Source organism: Labrus bergylta, chromosome 17, assembly GCF_963930695.1.
Source record: "Labrus bergylta chromosome 17, fLabBer1.1, whole genome shotgun sequence".
Classification (NCBI taxonomy): domain Eukaryota; kingdom Metazoa; phylum Chordata; class Actinopteri; order Labriformes; family Labridae; genus Labrus; species Labrus bergylta.
Window position 1 is genome coordinate 18032862 of NC_089211.1, and position 20452 is coordinate 18053313.

Below are 20452 nucleotides of genomic sequence, written 5' to 3' on the forward strand. Positions count from 1 at the left end.
TCTTTTAAACTCTGATCGATAGAGAATACAAACAGTGAGTCCAAACATTTATTTTTCAGTATTTGAAATGTTACAGCACATAGAAAAGTTAAAAATCAGCGCTTTAAGTCAGTTTAAGTTGAAAGTCTTTAATCCTACATAGCAAAACAAATTTTATACAGTAAAGATGCACATGACACAGAAGAGGAATGTGTTTTCACACGATGAATAAATAGTTCAAGAAAGTTTCCAACATAAACATGTAAGCTAACATCTATATCATTCTACCAGGGCATAACAACGGGTCCTTGATTCATAACAGCTAGACTACTCCGGTTAAATAGAACTCATATTTATTATGGATTGATATCATGATGTTTCATTTGCATACGGATAATGCTGCCTGTGCGTATGTTGTTGTGTGGGCACTATCTTTAAACTCCTGGCTCAGTCTGACTTCACTACAGGGATCCACGTACATAAAAGTGATCTATAGTCCATGCAGACTGTGTACACAAATTATCCAAGCATATAAAGCATTAAGAATATAATGGCTTTAGTCTATATCGAGGTCAGAGTCCTCGTCGCTAACAATGTTCTGTACGATGGCTCCATTGCGAATCGTCTTCTGGACCATTGGGGCTTTATCTGGCAGCAGACCGTACTCCTGTAGCAGGGCCTCCACGTCCACAGCAAAGAAATCTTCCCCAAGCTGGTCTGTTAGCCGCACGAAGTTACCAATCAAGTCCCCTCCTTTGTAAACGAGCAGAGCGGGCAGAGCGCTGTCTCTGAACAGAGCGCTGGTGCTGATGGCCGAGCTGCGAACGCTGCAGAACTTGACCAGCGGGTATTCCTGAGCCAGACACATGAGGCTCCCTCTCATGGCCTCGCAGCCGGCGACCTCCAGCTCGTAGATGTGGATCATGACCAGTGTGCTTTTGTCCTCCTTGTCCAAAGCCTCCAGGAAGTCCTCTCCGCTGTTCAGCTCGTAGACCTGGGCAAAGCGCTTTCCCCGGCACAGCTGCCGTCGCATCTCCTCGATGCGCTGCATACGGTAATGCTGCAGGAAGTCTTCATCATCCTGATCTTCCTGTAGCATGTTGTACTCCTGCATGGTCATCTGTGAGGGAGGCAAAGAGAAAAAAAAAAAAAAAACACCAATTATTTTATTCCAGATATTTTTTAGGATGCTTTTTTTGATTGTTAGATTACAAGATAGCTCAAACTTTAATGTCTGCAATGTAAAATTACATCTACAACTAACAGGCACAAAACTTCTCTTTTCTTTTAGAGTTTTTTTTAGGCTGAATTATTGTCTGGCCAGGTCCTGTTGTCATGCCACCAGCTTAGACTCAAGGAAGTCACTATTCCGAGGCATGAAACAATTAAAAAAAAAAAAAAAAAAGAATCGCTCATGAAATGGAGAACTTTAGTTTTCCACTTCACTTTAAAAACTGTCTTACAGCTTCTATTACTTTCTGAGATACTACAAGGCTTCAATCTGGACTTTAGGCTTTTGGGTCTTAAACAGTCTGATTATAAGAATAAAACTGTTTGTCAGGACATAAGATGTGTGCATCAATGTGTTATCAATTTGATGCATTAAGGCTAAGTGAAATCAAGTGTGTCACTAAGTTAACTCATCCATTCAACAGTTTATGAGAATAGGACCATGGTGACAGGATTCTACTTTGTTAATCAGGTTGTCTTTATTTAACATCTTGTCTGTTTTTAGCCTTTTCCCACAGCAAGTGTTCCATTAGTAAGTGTGCCACAGTGTTAGTCACCCACATACGGCAGTGCTAGGATGGTGAGAGGAATAAGTAGTTTGAGATATGGGAGTTCCTCACATGTACAGTGTGTCATGTGTTTCCAATCCTGCTTACTTTGCCTTGGATTTTGTCCTGCAATTCTTTCTGTTTCGCTTTGTCCTTTTCCTGGTCGAGGTCAGAGCGGCAGGTCATCGACAGCTTCTTGATTAGTCTTTCCATCTCTTTCTTTTGCTCCTGTTTCTGCTCCACCTCCAGCTGCTTGTACTTCCTCCAGTCATTAATGACACCCTTTGGTCCTGAGAACAACATAAAGTGCCAGTTATCATACAAACTTGTCTTCTCATCGCCTACTATTTATTATTGTACCAAAGTATGCACTGTGGTATTACACGTAGAAACGTGTGTATCATTTCTTCTATTAGTACCTGTGTTGACAGCACTTCCGTCTGCGCTGTAATCTATCTCAGGCTCAGTGACGTTAGGGTCCCTGATGGTCTTGCGCTCCCCTTCCTCATCCTCGTTTTCACTGCCCTCGTCCTCACTGCTGCTGTAGTAGTACTGCAGCTTCTCCCCCAAAATCTTGTCATCCAGAGTCGTCATGTCAGCGACTTGCCTGAGAAGAGCAAATATCAAATGGTAAGAGAGCACCTATGTTACTCCTTTGTCAAAAAACAAAACTAAGCTGAATGCTTCCGTAAAGGGTTGGGCACAATATAACTGATCCAGATGAAGGATTTCTGTCAGCAGTCATCAAGAAGTAAAAATAGAAACAGGTTAAGCAAAAATGATAGAGATTCTTCTTCTTCTTCTTCTTGTAAGAGGGTGACGATTAATGACTGTGTTGTTTAGCAACTTTAAAATTAAGTAATCTCGTAGTTTTCTAGATAAATTGAGACGGTTAAATAAAGCACACCGACCTCGTATTTATGTGGTAAGTTGATTACAACTTTGCGGATGCCTTGCAGTTAACAGAAACAATAACTATCTATCAATCAATTTCTATTTGTACAGCGTCAACTCATAACAAGTGTTATCTCGAGACACTTTACAAAAAGCAGGTAAAACACCTTACTCTTTGTCTTTTAACATTACAAAAGAGCAGGTAAAAAAGACCTTACTTATTGTTATGTTACAAAGACCAGACCTATCCATCATGAGCACTTTAGCAAAGCAGAAAAAGTTACAGTGGTAAGAAAAAAGCTGCTTTATTAAAAGGCAGAAATCATCAGCCATTCGCCTTGTCTTTAATTCCTCATAGATATAATAATAATAGATAATCAGTCTTGTCTCATAATAGTCCTGTGGAGTGGTAAGTGGAACATTATAATCCAGACTGAAAGGCACCCAAGCTGTCATAGGTCGGATAAAAAGGGCTTATGTCAAAAATAGGACATCTACATTATACATGGCTTATACAAAGTGTGTCAACAAACAAAAACTTGGCTTGTAATGATGCACTGAGCTGTATGACAGCTGGAGAGACAAGGAAGGAGACCCCCTTACAAACTCGCCCCCCCCCCCCCTTTTTAGACAGTGTCAGACAACAATTAGGAAGATAAAATAATGCCTTACTACTGTGTACATCTCCTTTACTATATTTGACGTCTAAAGACACATTATTCCTGCACTGCCATTGAATCACAAAGTGAGCAGTAGTAGTGAAGGCCTGACCTATAAACAACACCATTACTGTCAAACCCCCCCCCCCCCCCACCTGACAGCCAGGCCGGTTAGTTAATGTTAGTTTACAGCTGCTGTGATTTTCTTGTGGATGGAAACCGTGAAAGAAAGAGGATAAACACAATCCAATTAGACAATTTATAAAGTAGGACCCGTACCGAACCTGCCAGCGTTCACAAACATGAGCTACGTTAGCATTAGCCAGGCTGAGCTATCGTATTTGCGCTGACTTCCTGAGACAACTAATAAATATTCGCTAGCCCAAACAGTTTTAAGATGAAACGGGCCCAATATTTACCCAATTACCCACTGAAATTACCCATTTTTTTCCTTGCTCTTACCTTGTTCGTAGGAGCAATTTAGAACAATCACCCGATAACTCCGACGATTTCCTCCTCCAGCTAATCCTCCAGTTTAGCTGTAGCGAGCGAGCTACGGGAGTACGGCGGCTTCAGGGTTCACAAAAACGTCGTAATTTTGAAACACTAGCAGACAGGGAATCGACATTTTGATTTAATTTATGTGCTGTATAAATCACGAGAAAGGTCTAAAAGTTATTAGAATCATCAGTGACATTCAATCTGTTATGGTGATAGTAACTTTGATAATTAAAATATTGTCCCACACTGTTAAGGTTAGACCCAAATATCTTACCTGTACCACAGCCATTCAATGACACGTAGTTATACAATGTCACAATGTCACAATGTTACAATATTATTTTATACGAATCCATTTCGGCGTCATTACACCAATATTTACAGTCTATGCAGTACATCCAAAAAGTACTTCAAAGCACGATACGGGAGGGCAGTAGTCTGAAGCGATCTTCTGTTGGTATAGATTTTACTGACAACACGTAAAGGCAACATGGTTCATCCCACTCTCCCACTGACGTAGTGAAGCGTTCTCATGCAGTTCCTACTTAGACAACTAGAGGGCAGTATAACTATTTAATATGACCACACACCATTTAAAAAAATTAATAAATCTAATGACAAACACTACAGTACAACATAATAAATATATATATATATATATATATATATATATATATATATTGTAGAGTTAGAAAAAACACACAAGGAACAAGCTGGTTAAATGTGGATTTTGGTTAAATGCTCTACGTTACAAAGTACCTTCAGTTTCATGTATTTCTTATCAGTGCTGTGAATCAAATTTAACAAACCTACACTCTGCTATTACCTAGTCTATATTGTACCGTGCATTCCAGATCAGGTCAAAAGAAACACTGAATTCAGAGAAACGAGGGAATGCCAAATCATGAGAAGTACAGAACAATGAATTGTCAAAACAAATATTTTAATTCTTTCCCATTTAAAGGAGTGGACTATAATTTACAGAAAAGTTAATGTGATCATTTGTTTGAAAAAATCTACAGACAGAGCATACCTTAATTACTAGACAGCATGGACACGCATTTTGACGGTTGGTATATCAGGCACAGATTGTTAAACAGAAATGACATGTTAACGTTCCCAGATGTATTTGTTCAAATGCAAGACAAAGAGTAAGTGTATTCCTGAAGACAGTTTTTTTTTCTCCAGATCCTCCGGTGCTGTTCACACAAACTTGACTGTATGTTCTCCACACGAACATCTTCAACAATTCTTTGTTTAACTGCAGCCTCTTTAAACTTCAAAAACCATTAGTGTCTGTTAAAGGTCATAGCTCATCAGTTCTTACTTTAGTGTCCTCCTTTTCTTTTTGTGATTGCTCCTCTGTTGGTAAGCTAAACGCCACATAAGGACACGTCCTGGTGTTTTGACATACCAGCTTCTTCAGTGTGGCCGAGTTCAGTATGTCGAATCCCACTTTACCTCCAAAGGTGCTGGGCTTCCAGTATTCAGGAGAACATATGGGGTTTCCCAGGAGGCCTTTAAGAGAGAAAGGGGCACCCATCTCCACCATGCTCTCACCAAATATGGACCCCTGTCGTGTGGTCTCCAGCATCAGACCAGGATAAAATTCAAGAGCATCAATGTCTCCATATAACTCTTCAAGTTCGCTGGCTATCTCCTCGATATCTGCAAAAAGTAATGTAGTCAGTATAGTGAAACTTTAAGGTTGACATTTTGTCTATCTGGATAATTATTTCCATAATCTATGTATGTATTGCCATTGAATTAGGTACTAATGTCCATAGTGACCAGAAGATAAAGCTCAATGACTTTGGCAATGTTTTGACCTTTCAATAAGCATCTGCAGTAGGTCCAAGTTTTCTTTTATCGAAACATCTACTGGAAGGATAGGCACAATCATTCACTTAAAAGCAACAGGAACAGGATTCAAACATTAGGCCAGTACAACAAGGACTGTAACTCCTGTACATGGGACGCCTGTACTACCAGAGCCAAATTCATGTTTCTCAGAAATGTATCAATAACTTTTGTGACAAGCTGACTTTTCCTCTAAAACCACTGTGAGGTTCACATTCACGGTTCGGATGGACGCTTCTTATTAACCATTGGAGGGACAACTGTGACACTAGGTTAAGACAATCAGCTTCCCATCAGAGTGAATTGTATTGACTTTTTTGACCCCATACTTTCTGAACTTACAGCAACATTCAGTCCAAATTTTAACTTAGCAACTGTTAGTATGAAAATATTCTTAACTAAGGTAAGCATTATATCAGCTAAACATCATGTTAGCCTTATTATCATGAGCATGTTTATAGCTGGCAGTAGCCTTAGTTTATAGTACCACTATGTCAGCTGTATCACATATTTTGTTGTGGTGGGGAATTATTATATGGAAGTAAATATAAACTTAAAACATATCCAACTATTCAATCTCTTCATTCAAATTGATAAACATTAAGTAAGAGTAAAGACATTGATAGAATTGTAGAACAGACTAAAAAAAATGCCATCAATGGGAGAGGGTGTCATTTATTCCAAGAATGTCCAGCTGCTCTCATGGACTTGTAAAACTCGTAAATCAAATGGTTTAAAGGTTGTGCTGTGTAGTCTGTACACAAAAATGTTTTGCTTACCAGTGAATTGTTTGAATGATGTGTACGGCTTAAGGTTAAAGCGCTTCCTGTACTCGTTGAAGGGTTGCATGCGGAGCTGGCGGGACTCCTTTATGGCACCCACAGCCACTTTGGTCACCATAGCATTAATGTTATGTCCACCACCAATCTGTAGGACAAGAGACATTATTGAAAGTAAAATGTGGACGGTTGTTTCAAAATCCGTTTGATATTTGGTTTAATTAGACAGTTTAAAAAGCAAATCCAGACTTAAAATGGCTAATACATACTTGAACTAGTAAAACGTTGCGTACAAAACATGTATGAAAACATGAATACAGAAGTCAGAGAACAAGGGTTTCATACATTACACCTAAATGGATAGTTTGTTAATAAAGTTAATCTTCGTACTACAAGTGTGGCTGGAGCTTTTTGACCTCCTAGATAGAAAGTAAAAACACGTTTTGACTCGATACAGGCTGCACAAGATTGCAACAGCATCATTCATACACAAACTGATCGAGAATTAAAGCTACTGTGAGGAATTTTGTGTTTTTTATGAAACTGACTGGAATTAATATTGATGCCTCTTTATGACCTACAAAAGCCTTCCAGACCATCAGTAACGAGATAGTTAATCTCTATGCTGTTATTTTTAATGCCGGAATCTGCTGCCACAGGGTAGGTGTCAGACAAAGTCATTAACAACATGCTGCTGAAACACATTCATTCAGCATTTTCCACCACAAAGATTCGAGATGAGTTATAAATTTGCCTGTTAAAAGAGGCCGAATGAGACTAAGTACACATGTACAGAACAACATCTGCAAAGATGCATTTGTCTACAAGGGGTGCCAAAATAGACTGTAACTTAATGATCCTTACAGGAGCTTTAAGTTTCATTAAAATAATTGTTATTTTTTCACAGTTTTTTTTCCGTCACTGTTGAATTATCTCTTATAAATTAAAAATGTATATAATTTAAAAGAAGGACATGAGCATATTTGATTTGTCTAAAGGCTGTTAGGTTGAATAGGATTTCCTGTGATCGCGTTCCAACAGTGAATGCTTATGTAGGAAATATAATGTGACGATCAATGGGAAGACTGCATTTAGCAAATATCTTTTCTGATTCCATCCTAGGCATAGATTTCTGTATGTGGCAGGTAAAGGAATCTGAAAGCAACAGCGTCATTGTTTCTGTTCAGCTTATCGTATCTATCATGCTGTTACATTGTTTCTCTTCCTTTTAAAAAGTATAATTCAGTGTACTTAAACCAACCCCACCAAAGATAACAAACTGGCTAAGTGCCCCTCACTTATCAACGTTCAACCATGCCAAACACTTGCAGGATGAAAAACAGGAAGACAAGCAGGAGCCAGCATTACTTCAGATTCCGTGCCCTTTACTGAGCTGACTTAAAATGCTAATGATTTTTGTTACCTGTCCAGCAGGTTGGCGAGAGAAGGCATCCACCAGCTTCTCTATACCATAGTGTGTGAGAACAGACGTGTTGAAGAGGAACTGTGGGTATGTCAGTTCATCTCCATTTATTAAAAAGCTGTCAGGCATCAAGGGGTGCCAGTGGTACAGCTGGCTGAATTCCAGAGCGATACGATTTCCATACTGGAATTGGGAGTTAAAAATCAGAGTGGGATCGAACTTCAAGTCCAGCAGGTATCCGCTGAGGTGCTGCACGTACTCCTCTATTACAATTTTTATTGTCTCACCTGAGGGGAACATGCAGAGACACAAAGAGGGAGGGCAAAGACATTAAAATCAAACCACCCATCCGGTGCTTATTCACAGCTGAACATGTTCAAACCAAAGTGAACTCATATAGAATCACCCACTGTGCACACACTGTTAGTGATCAAAACATCAAGTACCCAAACATCTGCTTTGTTGCTAGGTGTTGATGCAAGACTGATACCACTCTAGTTGTGTCTGTTAAGTATGAAACTACAGGTAAGACAGTTTAGGTTTGCTTTTTATGAAATTGTCAACCGGGGAAACAGCTAGCTTAGTCACTATGATTGTGTCCAAAATCACCCACTACTGTCTGAAATGTGTTAGAATTATTATACCTTATGTAATTCCAGAGGGAATGACAAAGTGATTTTGGACACAGCATGCCATGCAACCTGCTTAAATAATATATAATCTGTTATCTGGTGAGTTTCTGAGTTGCTGGCTTTGTGATTTTTCTACATTTGGAAAGAGCCAAGCAAGCTGTTCCCCCTTGTTTCCAGTCTTTGTCCTAAGCGATGCCAATCAACTCCTAGCCTTGACTTTATACACATTACATACATGATGGCTGTATTAATGTTTTTGTCTGACTTATACCTTACCTCACAAACAAATAAGGTTATTTCTTGTATTTGAGTGTGAGTGAGTGTCCAGCTCACCAATGATGATGAGGCGTGTGGTCTGGAAAAGCTGTTCATCATCCCAGGTGGGATGCTCAACCTTCATGATGTCACAAACTCGGTTATGTTCCCTCAGCCACAGTGTAGCGAACATTCCCAAACCAGGAAGGAGTCCAAACACTTCCTGACCGATAGCGATCTGTTTCTCAGGGGGAGTTCCAGGGGGGTAGCTCATCCTAACGGGTGCATCAATTACAGAGGGAGGGTACATCTCGCCGTCAATTAACTGATGGTAAAAGCGATAAAAAAAATATTATTAAGTACAATATAATGCAAGATTTAACTGTCCCAGCATTTTCACTGTGTACTCCACATTCCTAAAGCAAGACCCTAAAAAGTAAATTTACTTTTATAACATTTGGCAAATCTTTCTCCGATTTGGGGAAAAAAACAGCAGAATTAGTGAAGAGATTTGGCTTGTTTCTGTTTGGAAAACTTGAGGAGATATTTATCTATGCACATGTATGCTTCTCTCGCATAATTTTGATTCTTTCACCTGGTACTTGAGTTTTCCGTCTTTGTGAAGCCGGAGCTTGAGCTGACGTTCTAGGTTGTCTCCATAAACATGCCCTGCATCCACCTGTATGTATCACAAGACAAAGGATTTTAAAAAAGTGAGAGGAAAAAATAAAGGTACAGCTTAGCTATCAGTTGGAGAACTTGTAATTTTTTACAATGCAGTCTCATCATCAGTATTTCGCTCTGATTCTAGGATAAATTCGACTCCATCATTTATGTAATGATTGAACGCATATATCAAACAACAAAGGCAATATATCTTAACATAGCCATTCTTAATATTAGAAAACACAGAGAACATTGTGCTGAGAAGTCTGAGAAACTGGGCACCATTTTTCTAGTTAGCAAGAGTATAAGGTCTAATAGTTGTTAAACCATTTTAAGTTTGTATCTTGTGTCCACCACCTAGTTTCAGGCGGACAATGTTTCAGTTTCAGAAAAATTGTTAAAGCTATAAAATAACTTGGTTTAACAATTCAGAGGGAAACTAAATGTGCACAATCTGCTGCTTGAAAAAGGTTTTTTTTGTATTATCAAACATGTCAAGATGAGAGGAATGGTCTCTTAAGTTAGCAAATTCATGTCCATCTGAACATCCATTTAATTGGGGGGTTCCCCAAGGTTCTATTCTTGGCCCACTGTTGATTTTAATGTAGATGCTGTCCTTAGGTCAGGTGTTACAAAACCATGATGCCTTCTGACGTTGCTTTGACAACAACTCATTATTTTATGTCCTATCGCAATCCAACAAGTCTAATAGTCTTCTCTCTTGACTTGATTCTTTTTATGAAGATCACTCTCTTAAATTAGGTCATTTCTGTCTCCTGCAGGTTTAAATTCAGTTACATGTTTTTCAAAACTCATCTCTTTGGCTATTTCAGAATTACATCTATTTTTCACAATTTCTCATAGTGCCAAAAGTGTAATGACGTGTTTTAATATTAGATTTATATACTTTGATTCATTGTTGTTGTTTTGTTTCCTTGAATCATGAGCAAGCACAGTGCTGTTTAAATTAAGTACATTACAATTATAAATTAGGAAAGAACTCTAAGTGGACTAACCCCATGCGCTAGAGCCTTAGTGAAGCCAAGACCCATTCGATTGTAGGTCTTGAAGAACTGATGCGTGAAATGCTGAGCAAAGAAGGCAAACATGAGGTTGGAGCGCTGGGGGTCAGGTCTAAACTTTCTCCTCTTGAGCAGCCTCTCAACTAGCAGCTCAGGGTCAGGCAGGCCAGCCTTGCCTAAACAGAAACAGCACAGCGTCAAACATGGCACAGGGCAAAACAGAGATACACCACACCTCTAGTCATAATACTGAGAAAGTGTGTCTGTTAAAACAGAGCTGATACAGTGAACACATCGCACTGCACATCTGTACCATTCAAGGTCATAACATGTGCATGCATGTTACTGGGGTGAAAGATTTTACTTGCCAAAAATGTGGGTTAAATAGTGAAGGGCAGGTAAAGACAAGACAAGTTAATTTATAAAGTACATTTCAGCAACAAGGCAATTCGAAGTATTTCACACGATATAAAAAGAAACTTTGAAAGAAGACATTTAAAAACACTAAAACAACTAAAACATACAAAAAAAAGATCCAAAAGAAATATGACATTAAGTAGAAATAAGACATTAAAATACAAAATATATAAATAATAATCTTAAATTTGGAATTCATATTTCTCTGAAGTCCCTGACACAGACTCACCTACTGGTTTTGCCTAATTGAAATGGGGGCCATGGAAACCCCACCCAGGGGTGCTGTGTTGGTAAAATCCACCCACAGTCGTTACAAATTAACACTACATCACTTTGTTAATGATAATTGTTTTGGGTCTGTCAATAATGGTGACATTAATATCTTAAATAATGCAGTATTGACAGGTTAATAATTACCGACCTACTGTCTTTTTACATATATGGGGTGGGAATTGCAGGGCAAATGATAATAATATCAGGGTACAGGTATTCTACGATGGTTGATACTTTGCAAGACAATCATATTATAATATCTGATTAACTGACCAAATAACAAATGAATATAGTAACTATCTGTTTAATGTTTCATCTTGCTAGCTTTGTTTAACTGCATTTTGTGTGAAGCAGGTAGTGTACAGTAGATTTATTAGAGCTTTTCACTAAAAACACTCAAACAGTTATTTTGACAGATGGAAGTGAACCAAATCAGTAGAGTTACTCTCAAGACAATGGAAATCCTGAATCTGACCTTGACCCATTAATAACACAAACATATTGATACAAGGAGCTTTAACTTTGACTAACCTTTTACTCCCACAGGTGTGGGGCAGTCCACTGGCACGGGGGGAAGAATTCGAGTGTAGTAGCTCAGATTATAGTAGGATTCCCAGCTGAGGTAGCTGTATTTTGAGTTAAAAGTTGGAGGGCTGGGTATCAAATTGGATCTAACTGTTAAATAGAAAGGAAAGGGTTACTGGATACATTGGATTTGAAACACATATTTTATCTGTTAAAAAAAAAAAAAAAAGAATGACAGAATCTTAACCTGTTAGGACTAGCCGCATGAGAACGTCCCGTAGGAATGTATAGTTGATGATGTCCCAGAGCCAGTGGAAATGAGTCAGTATGTAATGGACCACATCTGGGCTGGGCTTCAACAACAGACGTACTCTGGTCCAAAACTCAGCTGTGTGGAAACGAATCATGAAAAAAAACCCAGTATTGTTAATGGAAGAAAAGGCTGCTGGGAATTCAGAGTGGAAAATCACTCAGGATAACAAAATGATTATATCATGGTCCAACAAGAATGACCTGGATTCCCGTTCTGATTGACCACCCACTTCTCAGAATTGCTCAGCGATTCATTAAATGGAGTGACTGGAGTTCAGTCTGAACTGTGCCAGATTACAAACCAGGGCCCCAAAATTCAAGTGTCCCCAAAAGGACTAATGATGATCATCAAAGTGAACTCTAAACAAAAAAAACCACAGAATCCACAATGTCAGACTATTGTGGATTCTGTGACTATTTCCTTTAACCTGCAAAAACAGTTTTTGTCCGCAATTGGGCAAAGTGGAGTGTCATTGTGGGCACCGCATCGACATATGATCACGAGTGATACAGTGTTTTGTAAGCAACAGTTGTTTATTTTACTCTCCAGTACTTTATGAGCAAAATATGCAACCATTAGGAGTCATGCTTCTGACCCAGTGGGGTCCAATATTAAATCTCTTTTAGCTCTGAAATTGGTCTTCGCCAACCCTAAAGGAAATATCTACCTTTGTAGCTGCTGAATAATCTACTACATCCAACACCTAGAAGCTCGTCTGTATGCAGTTTAGTGCTGAAAAGGGCGTTGACAGTAGGTTTGTAAAGCATGCTCTCACTTAAAATTGCTGCCAGCTGTGACCTGAAATTACAAAATAAGATCAGTGGGGTTCAGCCAGAACAGTAAAGTTGATTGCCAGACGGCTAAAGCTTAATGATACTATAAAGCTCCTGAAACAGAAATAAGGGGAACATTTATTTAATATAGCTAATTGATGATTTGTTTTACTGATGCCAGAAACAAAAAAATATGTCATACGGATGCTTTATTAAAAAGCAAAACATGAAAAGCTGATTTGAATGAGGGGAAAAATGTATTTTCAGAAGTGTTGGTGTAGATGAGGTGTATTTGGATTCTTGTTTTCAGCATCTTTAAACTCCTAAAACCGCCATAAATTGGCTTTCTTTTTGTTTATCTTTTCCTTCAACCTCCACCAACTTCATTTTTTTTTCTCTCTGCACAAACTGAATGCAATGCCTAAATGGTTCATGCCCGGTGAGCGTGATGTAACTGCATAACTGTCAGCCAAATAAATCACATCTGATTAAGCACCACAGTGTGTGAATGTTCCCTGTTAGTGAGACGCAGACTGAGGAGCACAGAATGTAGGTGGTTGAACAAACAGATCAGCAGAAGCAGATCTGAACCAGCTGGCCTCTTCCTGGCATTTGCTCCTGGTTCTGTAACTTTTTCCCACATATTTTTGGTCTAGACCAGAAGTCCCAACTCTGAAAGCCCGCCGCTCAGTAGCACTATTTCCTAAAACTAATAAAAATGAAATGGTCAGCTTATCAATCTAAGCCTTACATTTTTATTTAAAAGCAATAACAGAATATTTGAAATTCTTAAAGAGTTCAATCCTAAGGGAGGAAATGAGAAGTGGTCACAAAGGACTCACGGACGGTGCAGTTTTCTCCGTGGTATCCGGTGCGAGTACAGTCACACTCGTACTTGTCCTCATCGTATCTTACACACACACCCCAGTGCTGGCAGGGGAAATAACAGCATGGGTTCACTGTGGACCACAAGAAGAAGAACTCATGTGAGATACTGGAGGAACATACTGTACTATAACATAAACTCAGGTGGACAGATCATATAGATACATTTAATGAAAGCAGATAGTACACAATGTTCACTTGGCATGTTTGAAATGGACTTGATGAGGTTCCATCAAGAAAACATCTGTGCAAGCAAAAGATTGGCTCACCACTCCTGAATTTTTGTGTGAAGAAAAAAAATATCTGTCTTTCAGCCAAAAATGAAGTCTCAGTGTAAGCACTCAGGAACAATTTTTATTTGAAAAAAAATAACAACATTCATGGTGTTTCATTAAATTTCTGCTACCAGCACAAGCTGGTTGTAGTTTTAGATTTAACAGGCATGACAGTATCACATTTCGTTAAACCATGATTTTTTTTTTGCCTGAAATGCAAAAGCTTTGCTTAAAGTAATTCAGACTCAAGATAAGGATACTTTAAAAAGATTGACTGTTGATCTTCTTTATATAAACACAAGGTACTTATGCCCTAATGAAGGGATAAGGGCTCAGTAATGAGTACTGATGAGTAACATAACCTAACTTGTGGCCCTACCTGTAGTTGTCACCTATAATAAGCCAAGCTCTGTTGATGCAAGCTCTATGTGGTGCCAACGCCGATACACCCTACCCTACCACATGGCCCCTTCTGGCTCCCACAACTCAAACCCACTGACTGGTTTTAGCTGAATCATCCCTCACTATCTTTCACAAACTCTGTCCCTGCGCTCCCAACACTCCTAAACGTGCGTAGCTTCTTCCTTTCACATGCTCCCTCAACAGAGTCCTCTCAGGGAACTGTCAGCTCTATGAAAGAAACTATCTGCTGGTTCACAGACCATAACTTAAACTATCTGCTGACTCAGATTTTTTTTTTTTTACAACCAGATCTAACAGAGTCTGAAATAAGATACTACATTGCCTTCATAAATCAAACGATTACGTGTGGGGAAAACAGTAAAAATGTGGATAATCTTGTCAGCTGCATGAAAAGGCCTTTGTTCTCTAACACAGAAAAACAGAGAGGCAGAGGGGAGGGGGGTTGTTAGCCAATCCACTGACAAGATACAACAAGCTAAAGTCATGCATGCTAGTTTCGGGTGAGGAAAGGTGCACTACTGTATGTAGATTTGGTAGTGAAATTTGAAAGTTGGAGAAGTGAAACTATTATATGCTATATTTCCTGAACTGAATACACACACTTTATTCAAAGGAAAAAATGGCTCCATGGAACACTGTTTGGAGCTCAAAAGCTACCAGGAGAGTTAAGGTTTCACCGTTGCGGGGCCCACCACCATAACTTCTCACATAGCATTTTATCTTCATGCAGTGTTCCAGGGACCAATTTTCATCTGAGGAAAGTTTGTGTCTAGAGTTATGAACATATGCCACAGAATCTGTACTTTTCTTCAACTTTCACATTTCTCTACCAAAACTCCATAGTGCAGCTTTAACCGAAGAGGGTATCAGATTGGACTGTTTGCATTTGCAACAAACATAAAACCCATCCAACGTCATTTCAAGTTGATAATATCATAGAAAAGTTCAGGGAGAAGCATGAGCTACGCGTACTGTACTCTTAAACATGTTAAAGGAAATCTCCTCCGAGGCTCTGACTAAACACAATTCAGAGACAGAGAACATATACTTGCCTGCATGCACAAGTGAAAACATGCCGCACCCTGCCCACGCAGCCCCTATCCCGCTCCGTCTCCTAGCACCACTCTCAACACATCCGGTAACCTCATCTTATTGCTATGTAAACTACATGTGCACTATCTGATTGAACAGGTCAGTTTGAGTTCAAACCTGGCTGATAGGAAGGTATTTCCCTTCAAACGAGATTTAGTAAATGTCATGAGTCAGAGTAATTTGCCATATTGGTGCTGCGTTTGTCATAGAAGTTTCTATGTTCTGGCATTTCATTATCGAGCTCATGTTAAAAGAGAATAGCTTTGATTTAAAACGTACACTCAGTCGCATGGAGTTACTATCATGAAGCCTCTGTCAGGGTTTCAGATGTGGTTTGTCATCTCACTGCCCTGACTTTAATATTTCATTTGATGCTTTGTTCATAATACATTGCTGTTAAATATTGTTATAATAAAAGCTAAAAATCTGAATCATAGTGATGGAGCTCTTCCATGTCACACTGTAAATGTTTCCTCTCATTAGGTGTTTCCAAACAAATAAGCTAATCATTGCGCACGTCTATTCAATTCATGTTTTTAACTTATTTTTATACAGACATTTTTCCGGGGGCAACTAGCCCATTACATTGTTGCTTACCAATCATGTGATGATGCAGGCTGTAATAACATGTAAGAGTACAAATGATGGCTAATAACTTGATATTTAAGAAAGGTAAAGAAAGATACAAATACCCATTTTTAACCAAGCGGTAGACCTAAATCAAAGCTATTAAGTTAATATGTGTTAGTGTTTTACATGAGAAATGACCTATGAAAATTAAAAAAATGTCTAAATAAAGTAAAATACGATGGAAAAGAAGAAGGCAGTCTTTTTTTTTTCCATATGTATGCAAGCTGATAGCATCAGCCTGAAGGCAGGGTGGTATATTGTGGGAGGGGAGGGGCTGGTGGTCTTGCAGGTCAGGCTATATGTGTGGCAACAGGTCACGCAGGAAAAGTCTGTTAGGGGGGCTCCAAGTTTTGTGAATACTGGGTTTTCCTGATTTGAATCATCTTGATAAGAAAAACAAGGTGTAAAACATGACTCTGACGATTTTAGTTTGCTGATGAAGTCATGTTTTTGGAACCGGCTGGGGCCTGTCTTTGTTATTGCGATTAAGGGTATGTCTAGAAGCCTTTGGCAGCTTAACTTGTCCTGATATAATACAAGGAAGACCTGGAAGGAAGACCTGATAAAATACAAGGGATAAAGAAAACATGCATGCACGCACATCCAATACTCTCCTGAACATATGTTTCCCACCATCTGATATTAAAGCATGAAGTGCTCAGACTGAAAGGTAAATCGATTACAATCCAAGCAAATAAAACAGCCAGTCCAAACCCACTGACCCCTCACCTACCTATGCTGGAGGACACCTCATCTCCCTGACATGCAGGCTCCCTCAACAGCAAGAGAAGAGCCCAAACTGATCCAAGGACAGAGGCTTAAAGAAATGAAACAGTTTGATATGAATGTATGTATTAAAAGAGGAGGTTAAAACATAAATCAGCCACCCAAGCAGCAATCTGACATACTCACATCTCATTACAGCAGCCTCAGTTCAGGAAATGTGCATACCAAACTCATAAAACTGTAAGAAAAGTGTAAACATCCAGACTCCAGGCTGAGTCACAGAGTTGTAAGGAGATCCAGCCGGTGAAACAGACAGACAGAGAGTGAGTGAGAGTATCAGAGAAGCAGTCCAACAGGTTGAGTCCTGAGTGTGAGTGCTGCAGCTCCGTCGCACTGCGACTTTACCTGCAGCCAAAGGGGGAAAAAGTGAGACAGAGGATTAAGTATTTCGCCTGTCGTTCACCCTTTGTCGCCCCCTGCTGGTGCACTCTCACAGTTGGCAAGAGTTTTACATTTTAAGCTGCCATAATGTGGGAAAAGATAATCGTCTGTCATTTGTTGTGGTTCATAGCAAACAAAGTACTATTCAGCAGTAAAGGTGTACATAATATGCGATTGATGACGGCTGATTGTAAATCAGCTGCTTAAGTTTCAGGGTCCTGGTATTGTGCATGCTGGGTCACTGTCTGGCTGGCAAAGCTTTCTGCCACATAAACAAAGTCATTGTTCATGTTATCGTCAGACACACCTTAACTTTTCCCACTAAACTAAAACTGCCTCTAGTCAAGGGGGCTGTTTATTTTTTCTCTTCGCTTACGTCTATCAATCCACCAAAGTGAGTTTACAGTGTTGGAAAAACAGCCCCCGCAAAGGTCAAAAGGTCAAAGTAAAGGAGGTCTGTCTGTCAAAACTTCATAGATGTAATGGATAGTATGACCTCTCACCCCAGAATTTTTGTTGTTGTACTCTCACATACTGTTTAGTAAAACATTGTGAGATGTGATGTGTTCACTTTTGTATTACCAGCAGGCTATGTGTTGAAGCCCAAAACAGCCATACCAATCATTTGTTTCAATATCTGAACATGACAAGATAATTATTTGGATTCTTTTAGAAAGTAAAGCGTCTTTTCTGATTAAAGCTCCTGTGAGGAACTTCAGTTTGTGTTGATTTTGGCGCCACCCTATGGACAAATCGGACAAACGCTCTTGGTTTTGTCACGTATGTGGGTAAGTTTTGCTTTATAAAAATAACAACCTTTATTTATCCAGGTTATGTGATCAGAGATCTCTTTTTCAAGGGAGACTGGTCAAGAATAGCAGCAGCACCTGTTCCAACAACAAAAACACTCAAACAGAACACATTACATAATAAGAAAGATTTAGGTAACTGGACATATTTTGTATTTACAACAATTTAAGTTATTTTTTAAACATACCGATACTCATTTTGGGTTTTTGTAAGCTAGATAGTCTTTGGGAAATAGAACGAATAGGGAAAATGCAAATACACATTCCTTTTTCCTTCTGGTTAATGTAGAAAATAAATAACATCTAAAAATGTGTACATCTGTCTAGGTTCATCTTTTTCCAAATAATTAAACTATATCCAAATAATATTTTCAAGTGAAACCTGATGCACAACAATCTTTATCCAGACAGACAAAATAAGCTGTTATTAAAATTTGGCATTTACAACTTCACGGTGTGAATAGAAAGCCACACATCACTTCCAAAGAATTGGACAGAGCTTCTTACAGAGAATTGGCTGCACAGAGGACAAACCTGGCGGCAGCACCAAAAATTTACATGTTGAGAAATCCAGCTGCTGTGAAATCCTAGCATGCTTATCTGCGAATGAAACTACACACTCTCCCTCCAACACCGTGAGACGTGCCAGATCCAACAACTGATAGAGCGATTACATTTGTTGACTCCTGTGGAGACAGGTACTATGAATTAGAGAACAGCTTCCCGAAAGCCCCTGGAGATAATTTAACCCCCTTTTAGGATTTATTGATGCAGCCTTTCTACTGTTTATAATCTTCTGTGATGCATTTGTTGCCTATGAACCAGCACATGGATATTTCACAAATTCCTCAACATCTTCTTTGTCCCTTTCCAGACATGCCTCTGCAGATTAGAGCTCTCCACCTCTTTAGACTAAATGTGGTAGACTGTCCAAAACCCAGTTTTCAAACAATGAAATCACTTTCTTCTGGTCCGTTTCCTCAGATGTTTTCCATCTTTAAACCATTAAATTCAACCTTTTGACTCATTGGTAAACTGACCTCCCTCCAGTCATCCACTATTGTTTGGCCCCAGCTAAATATTTACTCTGACTTTGTTGTTGAGGATGTTTGGATATGGCTGCAGAAACATGACTCGTGCTGCACGCTAGGTGGAAACAAGTGGTTTTGGTAGAAGTTCATCCTGACAGGTAAGATCTGCAGGGCCTTTTTCCAGCGCCAGGATTACCTCACCCACATCGTGCAGCCATGTAGACAGGGTGGAGTCCTCTACTGTCATGTCCACACACTGGTCATAACACAATCATGACTGATAGAGAAATTCAGATCATTGCCAGTCTCACCAGGACCGTTTTTAAGAGGTTAGCCTGCAGCACATAAAATACAGATTCATATGAATTCAATGTATTCTAAAAACAGATACATTTAATTGGATTATTTGAGGAACATGTACTGTTTCTTTTTGATACACATGTAAGATCATGAAGGAAGACAGTCAGATTGTTCGTTTGAATAAAGTAGATATTTCCTATGAACCGTTTTAAGATGTTGGTATTTATCTGAATATAATCAAACAGTAAAACTTTGTTTGTACTGATATTGGACTAAAGGAATAGTGAATGTTTAAATACATGTTATAAGGTTCTAATAAATATCAGTTTGTCATGAATTCCAGTAATACATGTACTTACTAATAAACAAGAACACTTGTTTTACATCTGAAGCCTGAATTGATGACTTATTGTTCTGCATGTTTTTTCCTCCATTAAATCTATTAGTTGAATTAACAAGAAATTACATCCAAATGCCAACCAAGAAAACACAAATATAACCATGAATAGAATCTTTTTACTTGTATAAGTTTCAACATTTTTTTTTTTTTTTTACAAATATATGCTTTTGCCATTTTGTATTGAAACACCATTGTACTTTTAATTTAACAATGATTTGCTTATTTTCCTGTCTATTTTTAATGTCTCTATTTGGCTTAGCCTCACATCTCTCAATGCTGTTGACTCTGTAAAGCTCCTTAAATGCATAAATTTGCTTTGACTTAAATTTAAATAACATTTATTTTTACATTTGGTGGAAATTCTGACAAAATTACAGTGGAACATCTTCACACCTGTATCACCGTCTAGAGATTGTTTCTCAAATTATAAAATGGAATATTTCAATGCATGTTTTCATTTTGGTGCACTGGGTGTGGTGAAGTGATTGATAGAACTACCAGTCTCAAACAAAGACAGCAGCAGCAGCTCACTTTGTCAACTTGGAAAACAACATTTATTTCAGGTTTGTATCAGATAAACATCTGAAGGTCATTTAGAGATTTGAAGAAATGATCCAAGCGGGAATAACGTCTTTTTAAAAAAAACAATGACCTCCGTGTTTCACTGGGCAGACAAAAAGGCTTCAATATA

The 20452-nt window shown here is 38.8% G+C and overlaps 1 protein-coding gene across 1 annotated transcript; it reads right to left on the bottom strand.

The window, feature by feature from the left end:
* Positions 1–34: 34 nt before the first annotated feature.
* On the bottom strand, positions 35–17196 carry pdcl (phosducin-like). Its single transcript, XM_065965832.1, has 16 exons — positions 16967–17196; positions 16788–16871; positions 13592–13708; positions 11911–12051; positions 11670–11813; positions 10443–10624; positions 9356–9439; positions 8839–9085; positions 7874–8160; positions 6451–6598; positions 5121–5479; positions 4086–4114; positions 3773–3880; positions 2177–2364; positions 1866–2047; positions 35–1099 (listed from the first exon to the last, which is right to left on the bottom strand). Exons 1-16 carry the CDS (start codon positions 16971–16973, stop codon positions 536–538), a joined length of 2871 nt encoding a protein of 956 aa, XP_065821904.1. The 5' UTR covers positions 16974–17196; the 3' UTR covers positions 35–535.
* Positions 17197–20452: the final 3256 nt, after the last annotated feature.